The sequence below is a fragment of the Myotis brandtii genome, unplaced genomic scaffold (genome assembly GCF_000412655.1).
Source record: "Myotis brandtii unplaced genomic scaffold, ASM41265v1 scaffold1686, whole genome shotgun sequence".
In the NCBI taxonomy this organism is placed as follows: Eukaryota; Metazoa; Chordata; class Mammalia; order Chiroptera; family Vespertilionidae; genus Myotis; species Myotis brandtii.
In genome coordinates this window covers 10588-19476 of record NW_005356197.1, presented here as the reverse complement: position 1 = coordinate 19476, position 8889 = coordinate 10588, and the positions used below count along the sequence as shown (strand labels likewise).

Sequence of the window (8889 nt, the reverse complement as noted above, 5' to 3'; positions counted from 1 at the left end):
TTCTAACTCTCCTTGGAACACTGGTGATCATCATTATTGAATACCATGGCTGGAGATTACTCTACACCCTGGGTTCCTGTCTCTCACAGGCCCATTATCACCCAACCTTTTCAGCTTCTCCCGACTACTCGACAGCACATTCTTGCTATAGGAAAACTACCCCATGTTGATGCCTGACATAAGTTACACACAAGACAGCTTTACCAATTTACACTGATTTACCTGGTAAGAAGTCCTAGGCCAAGCCATGGTTGTAGGAATGTGTACAGATAAGACTTGTCAATTTGCTTTGAGCTAGTTAAAATTGCCTTAGAAAGAGAGAAAAGAAAAATGAGAGACAGAGATATGAACGCAACCTTAATTATAAGAATACTGGGCTAGAATACAACTACTTTCCAAAGTAACATTTCATAACAATTACTTTTTTGTGGTTCATTTTCATTACTATGACTCAAAGAAATGCAGTTGGAGTTTGGAGCATAAAACTATCTCCAACTCTTGGAGACTAGCTGGAGTTGACTGAAAGAAAAATGTCCAAGATAATTCCCTGACTCCTGCCATGAATTAGGAATCAAGTGGAGTTGTTTATTGAGGGTAGGAGTGAGGGAAGAGAAAGTGGGTGAAGCAAAGGATGACCACATTTAGGGAGATGGAAATCACAAGTTCATTATCAGGTAGTTGATTTGGGAGGCATTCATGTTGACATAGTCTGAAAGCAGGTATGAAGCTCAGGATTAAGGCTTATACTAGGTTCACATGTGAATGTCTCCAGGATATAAGTAGCATTGGGAACCATGGGTATAATTAGGTTGCCTGGAGCCAAAGTAAAGCAGAAGGGATGAGCATATGCAAAAAATGCCTCTCAGGATCTTGCTGCAGTTCCCTACTTTGGACAGATCTCTATCCACATGTACTAAGCCCACTTATACTAGGCCAGCAATGGCTGAAATCTCACATGTGGCCCTCTCGCTATCTCCTTCGGACCAGAAGATTAGGCAGTGTGGTACCAGACACACTCTAAGAGTTTTACCACAATGAGTAAGAAATATGTATCCAAGCCCAACAACCCTAGGAAATTCTGCTGTTAATTTTGAAGTTCTTTTTATCCCATTTTTACTTCCTGACCCAAATTCTTTGTCATCAAGCCATCAGATAAGTTGTTTATTGAGGGTAGGAGTGAGGGAAGAGAAGGTGGGTGAAGCAAAGGATGACCACATTTAGGGAGATGGAAATCACAAGTTCATTATCAGGTATGTTGATTTGGAGGCATTCATGTTGACATAGTTTGAAAGCAGGTATGAATTTCAGGATTAAGGCTTATACTAGGTTCACATTTGAATGTCTCCAGGATATAAGTAGCATTGGGAACCATGGGTATAATTAGGTTGCCTGGAGCCAAAGTAAAGCAGAAGGGATGAGCATATGCAAAAAATGCTTCTCAGGATCTTGCTGCAGTTCCCTACTTTGGACAGATCTCTATCCACATGTACTAAGCCCACTTACACTAGGCCAGCAATGGCTGAAATCCCACCTGTGGCCCTCTCGCTATCTCCTCTGGACCAGTAGATTCTTCAGTGTGGTACCAGAGACACTCTAACAGTTTTACCACAATGAGGAAGAAAGATGTATCTAAGCCCAACAACCCTAGAAAATTTTGCTGTTAATTTTTCTCCATGAAGAGAAAGTCTGTTTTTCCCATTTTTACTTCCTGACACAAAGCCTTTGTCATCAAACCATTAGATAATACAAACAATGTCATGATAATAAGTAAAAGAAAGGTAAACAATTCTTAGGACTAATTTCAATAGCGTGAATTAACAACATCTTCCCCATCAATATCAGATTAGTGTTCTCTTTTAAAAAATTAACTTGAAATCATAAAAGTATAATGGATACTCTGAGCCTCTTAAGGGAAACACTTAAATTTTATTAGTCTTATATTTTTGCAATCTTAAAACAGTGCCTGGGAGATGATAAGAGCTCACCTTGTAGATTAATCTATTTATGGTTCTGTTCAATTGAATACTTCCCAAAAAAGGAGGACAAATATATTACTTGATACCAAATGTGTATAGACATGTAGAAGCTGCTACTCTTCCCAGAACTCAGACTATATCTGGAAAGCATTAAATGGCACCTTCACCGCCTTAAATATTTAATGGAATGCTCATTATATTGAATTCAATTAAATATAAGGACATTTATTTCCTGTTTATTCTGATAAGATTCTCACACCATCATATATATAGTGAAACATTGACCACAGTCACCATCAACTCACCTCTATAGTTTCGGCCTTAAACATGGCCATTACTGGTACTGTTGCCAAGCCAGAGTTTTAGCATTGGCACATGTCTGTTGCGTCCTGTGTAATAAATCATCTGCTGGAAAAACTCTAGAAAATAATTAATTTAAATAAGTTCCTTACTGTGTCTTTTTGCGTTTTTACTGTTTTTACTTTGGGCAACTCACTCAATTTCTCCCAGATCTTTCACACCTTGAAGCTAAACCACACAGTTGTCCTTACTAAATTATTAATCAATGAATTATGAGGCTAATTTAATTATGAATGATATATATGCAACAACCTGGTTAACTGAGAAATGCCAAGCACTGTGGATGTTTGTGGTGACCTTATCACATGCCTTCCCCAAGGACACTGAGGTTGTTCAGTTTCTCCTGTCCTGCACAGGCTACTCTTCTGTAGAAAGGGAAACCTGTCCCAACTCTCCAGCCCTGGTACATAGATGCTACCCTTTCACCCTCTCTAAAACAGTATTGAAGTTCCTCAACAAATGGAGATTAGAGCTACGATATGATCCAGCACTTCCTCTTCTGGGTATTTATCTGAAGAACATGAAAACGCTAATTCAAAAAGATATATGCACGCCAATGTTAATTGCAGCATTACTTACAATAGCCAGGATATGGAAGCAACCTTAGGTGTCCATCAGTGGATGAATGGATAAAGAAGATGTGATCATATTGGCCCAGCTGGCATGACTGTGTAGTTGAGTATTGACCCAGTCAGGACATATGCCCGCGTTGCAGGCTCGACCCCCAGTGTGGGGCATGCAGAAAGCAGCCAATTGATGATTCTCTCTCATCAGTGATGTTTCTCTCTCTCCCCTCTCCCTTCCACTCTGAAATTAATAAAAAACATATATTTTTTTAAAGATAAAATATTGTCATTTGTGATAACATGAATGGATCTTACAGGTATTATGGTAAGTGAAATAAGCCAGACAGACAAGGACAAAAACAGTCTGATTTAACTCCTATGTAAAATATATTAAAAAGTAATAGATAAACAAATATAACAAAATAAAAACAAATTCAAGGATACAGACAACAGAATAGTGGTTACAGAGGAGAAAGAGAGTGGAGAGAGGGCAAAGTAGGTAAATGGGGTTAAACAAATGGAAATAGATAGAAACTAGACTTTTGGTTGTGAGCACCCAAAAGAGTATACAGACATCAAATTATACTATTGTACACCTTAAATTTAGATAACGTTATTAACCAATGTGACCTCAAGAAAAAATAATTTAAAAAAACTCTTCTGTTTTACTAATTCTTCAGCTTCTCAAATGTCTCAGGGCCTCTACAGAACCTCTTCTCTTTTTTGTAGGAAACTCTTATTCCTACTGCTTTTTGTCTAATAACACTCACTTATTCTTCAAGTGTCATCTGAAATGTGATTTTGCTGCAAAGTCTTTTCTGATATTCTAAACAAGATTTCTGGTAATATAACTTCCCAGGTTGGCTCCCATTTCTAGTACGGGTACCAGATCTAAGTATTTCTAAAGACTATCCTACAATAAAATAAATAAGTGTTATTGGAGAAGTCATTGATTTTAGGGACAAGGCAGAGAAAAATACCAGAAGAATGGAATATATTATGGTGGCAGAAAAAAAGGAATTGCTCAAAAAGTGATGGGGCTATGTTGAAACACCAAGCAGCCAACTGAAAAGCTCCTAATGCTCCAAACTGAAACAATTTGTGCAACAAAATAATGATAGAATTAGTTTGTATCACTTCTCTAGTCAATATCTTATAGTTTTCAGTGTACAGGACTTTCACCTCCTTAATTAAATTTATTCCTATGTGTTTTTTTTTGTTTTTTTTTTAAATATATTTTATTGATTTTTTACAGAGAGGAAGGGAGAGGGATAGAGAGTCAGAAACATCGATGAGAGAGAAACATGGATCAGCTGCCTCCTGCACACCCCCTACTGGGGATGTGCCCACAACCAAGGTACATGCCCTTGACCGGAATCGAACCCGGGACCCTTCAGTCCGCAGGCCGACGCTCTATCCATTGAGCCAAACCGGTTAGGGCAATTTCCTATGTGTTTTATTCCTTTTGATTCAGTTGTAAATGGGGCTGTTTCCTTATTTTCTCTTCCTGGTAGTCCATTGATAGCATAAAGAAATGCAAGTGATTTTTGTATATTGATTCTATATCCTGCAACTTTACTAAATTTATTTATTATTTCTAACATTTTTGGGGGGTGGAGCATCTAGGTTTTCCTATATGAACAATCATGTCATCTGCATTCTTTTTCTTGCATAAATGTTCTGACTGGGACCTATAATACTATGTTGAATAAAATAGTGAGAGTGAGCATCCTTGTCTTCCTGATTTTAGAGGAAAAGCTTTCAACATCACATATGGCGTCACTGCTAAAAATGCATAACCTCGCCCTAACCGGTTTGGCTCAGGGGATAGAGCGTCGGCCTGCGGACTGAAAGGTCCCAGGTTCGATTCTGGTCAAGGGCATGTACCTTGGTTGCAGGCACATGCCCAGTAGGGGTTGTGCAAGAAAAAGCTGATCGATGTTTCTCTCTCATCGATGTTTCTAACCCTCTATCCCTCTCCCTTCCTCTCTGTAAAAAATCAATAAAATATGTTTTAAAAAAATCTTGTTTAAAAATGCATAACTTCAATGAAACTATGAGAAAATAACAGACAAATCCAAACTGAGAGTGATTATACAAAATACCTGTCTCAGAAAATGTGTCAAGGTCTTGATGTGTGTGGAAAGACTGATAAACGATCACAGATTAAAAAAGATTGATATTGAAGAACATAACACAAGGAAGCACAATTACTATATGCCAGGTGAGATTTTGAATTGAGTCATGGAACAGGAAAAAAAAAACAACAACACTAGGAAATGTTGTAAAATTGAAATAAGGGCTGTAGTATTGTTAAGAACATTGGACAAATAATAATGTTCTAGTTTTATAATGATACTAATTCTGTAAAATAACACCATCAGAGGAGGCTTGCTGGGTATATGGCATATGTGAACTCTATATTATTTTTACAACTTTCCTGTAGTTCTAATATTATTTGAATAAATAAAAGTTTATAAAGAAGGAGAGTTTTATTATTCTGAAGCTGAAGAATAAAAAGTAAGCTGGAGTAAGGTTTTAAAATATTTTGTTAGTAGAAGAGAAACACATACACACAGTATCTATATAGATAAAAGCCTAATATGCAAAGTGTCCCCTCGGGAGTTTGACCAACTGGGAGTTCCATTGCTTGCTCTGACATGTGCTGACCACCAGGAGGCTGTGCAGAACGAAGGAAGGACCTGGTCGGCGGCCAGCCACTGCTAGGGACCCTACCCATGCACGAATTTCATACACTGGGACTCTAATCTATATAATAAAGAGGTAATATGCTAATTTCTCCATTAAGGTGTCCCAGTCTGTGACCAGGGCTAGGGGCGGGAATTCTACCCCCAGCGCTAACATCACACTGCCTGCATGATCCCTGTTCAGCACTGGAATGATGCTGTGGGGGGAGGGAGGGGGGCCCTGGGCTTGATGGGGGAACTAAAACCACGGCTGCACCCTGTATCGCTTGACGGGGGACCTCAGCCACACACCCGCCCCAGCTCTGGCCCGGGAGACCTCATACTGCGCTCCCCACCCGGATGCGGGGTTGGGAGACCTCAGACTGTGACCCCACCCTGGCACTGGGCTGGGGGACCTCAGGCCATGCCCCTGCCCGCAGGTCTTGACGAGTACCTCAGGCCACACCCCCCACCCAGTGGGTCTTGACGGGATAACTCAGGCCATGTCCCTCACTTGGCGGGGCTTGATGGGGGACCTCTGCCCCGTCTCAGGGCCAGGAGACCTCAGACTGCACCCCAGCCCAGTGCCGGGACGGGCGAACTCATGCTTTGCCCCCCACCTAGTGGGTCTTGACGGAGGAACTCAGGCTGCGCCCCTTGCCTGGTGGGGCTTGACAGGGTACCTCAAGCCATGCCCCTTCCCCAGCTCCAGGACAGGAGACCTCAAACCATGCCCCCCACTCCAATGCCAAGCCAGAAGACCTCAGACTGTGCCTCCCTGCCCCAGCGCCGGGCCAGGGGACCTCAGGCCGCAAACCCCCTGCACAGCGGGGCTTCACGGGGACCTCAGGCCATGACCTCACCTGGTGGGACTTGAGGGGGGACCTCAGGCCATGGCCCCAGCCAGGCAGGGCTTGACAGGCGACCTCAGGCAGCACCCTCACCCCGGCGCTGGGCCGGGGGACCTGAGGCTGTGCCCACTGCCTGGAGGGGCTTATGGGGGTGGGGCAGGCTGGGTCTAGGTCTCACCCAATGGGGGTGGGGCCGGCCGGGTCTGGGTCTCCTGCGTTTTAGAAGTGCGTGAGGATGGTGGGCGGGGACTTGACTCTAGGTCTCCTGGCACACCCCAGACTCTGACAGGAGGGAGATTTTATATACATTTTACTAATTTTCTTTCATCTCTGACACCTCTATTATAGAGAAAGGGCAAATAGCAATATTAAAATATTTCTTATCATTAATTCTCTTTTAATGTGCACGAACTTTGTGCACCAGGCCACTAGTATATAAATAATAGGCTATGTCACATTTCCTTGGATATAGGAAAAAATGTGGCTTCGGAATGTGACAAAAATATGGAAGAAATGTCATAGTGAATATAAGAAAGAATCATTAAGATAAAAAGAATTACTGAGAAGCACTGAGGAAAATGTAGGGATTAGATAGGGAAAGTTGATAATCAATCAAATCAGTTTCCTATGACATGTCTAGATATAATAATGTATATGACAGAAGTACCTTACTTCTTCTTGAAAACACATGCTCACTCATGCATTCCACAGGCAAGGAAAGTGTACACCAAAGGACCAGATCCCTACTCCCAAGGAATTTATAATCTGAGGAGATGGTCACTGTGGGACTAATCAGAGTATCAGATCAGATGAAATGGGTGTTAAATTAGAAGTTTAAGTCTGAGGAGTTATCGATTTTCATTGAAAGCACTGGAGAAATTCCAAGACAGAGATGGCATTTGAGCATAAAAGAATGAGTTGGCTTTTTGTAGGAAGAAAAGGGAAGTTAGGGTAAACCAAGCATCAGAAATAGCGGAGCAGAGGCAGGGAGGTCTGAAAATTGCCTATAGGTTTAGCCAAAGCACAGGATGGCGATGAAAATATTAATAGATGAGCTTGGAGTGTTGGAAGGCTAAAGAAGTTGGATTTTCCTTTATAGTCCATAGGCAATATCTGAAAGTTCCTGATGAGTACTAGAACCACAGTTATATTTTAGGACAATAACACTGAGGTGTGTGGGATCTGTGAAGAACTTGGTATTCCTATTCCAAGGATACAGGAAGATTCTGGGGGTGGAATTAGATGCAGCTAGTGTTACGGGCCCTGGTCCTGCTTTATGGCTGGTCCTTATACTGGGTGTGGGGAAATGGTGACCAGTAATCCCAACAACATTGAAGTAGGGAGGAAAGTTTAGGAGTTAACACTTTCTGTATTGAAATCCCGGAGGCCCCATCTGGGGAATGCAGCCCAGCATTCAGAAAGGTCAAACATGACAAAACTCTGGGTCAGGTCAGGAAACACTAAATTGATGAGTGCAACCCAGGGTTGAGGGTTGGGTGGGGTGGGGGAACACAGTGACTAAAGGATTGGGGTACAGGGTCCAGCCCTCAGAGAAAAGACCTGGCAATGGTTAGAGCACAAGTCAAACAACATGAGGTCAGGGGAGGACTGGCTTTCTAATTAGGTTAGGAAATGAGGCACTCTCCTGAGATTGCTGGCAAAATCCAGGGAGGGAGGGATAAGGAGAGCAGACTAGCTGGGAGGCATGTGGTACCCAGGCTTATTCTACGCAGAGGGAATGCCCCCTTGACAGCAGCAGGACTAATGCCCACAGCACTGTGAGGCTCCTAATACAGACGGCACCTGAGATTTTGATGGGTTGTTTAACATGGGAATTTGGGCCCCACGGAGAGATTGACATGGCATAAAAAAAACAACTATTAAAGTTTGCAGCTCTTTTTCAGCGCCAAGAAATGTACACATACTCACCTATCCCTGCTCCTTCTCCTATCCCTCAGCTTCCCTCACCCCTGAGCTTCAGGGCAAGCTGCTCAAAGTGCAGCGGGAGAGAGGCTAAAGGGCAGGTATGTCCACTGCATGTTAAACAGTAATAACTGTTTAAAGCGTTTGCACATTTGGGCCCCTCAAAATCTAATAATGAATCTTCTAAAATGGCTGACATTCATTCTGTCATACTTATTTGCTGTGGAACGTAAGTAAACATCAGACCAGAGCTAAAGGTTTCAATGCCTTATGTCTTTTATGCCTCACCACAGTCAGATGAGAAGCACTATTACAGAAGTTAGTGAACAATTGAAGAAGTTGTGCACAGCTAAGTAGTTGCACACTATCACAGCGCTGGTAAATATAGGCCTGGCTTTGTACCCGAGGCACCCAGACACACAATGTGCCATCTTCAGCATTACATCACACCGATTCAAAGTGCCTTCCAGTCAAAACATTGGCTAAATTGTTGTGAAAACAGCTAGGTCAGATCAACAGTGTCAAA

At 42.1% G+C, this 8889-nt stretch overlaps 1 protein-coding gene across 1 annotated transcript in view; it reads right to left on the bottom strand.

Moving 5' to 3' along the window:
- The window catches only part of LOC102260288 (cytochrome P450 4V2-like), a 29574-nt gene that overhangs the window by 17890 nt on the left and 2795 nt on the right, over window positions 1–8889 (bottom strand). Inside the window, 3 exon segments of the mRNA XM_014536918.1 lie at window positions 222–308; window positions 2282–2323; window positions 2325–2395. Coding sequence (XP_014392404.1) covers window positions 222–308; window positions 2282–2323; window positions 2325–2395 — 200 coding nt within the window.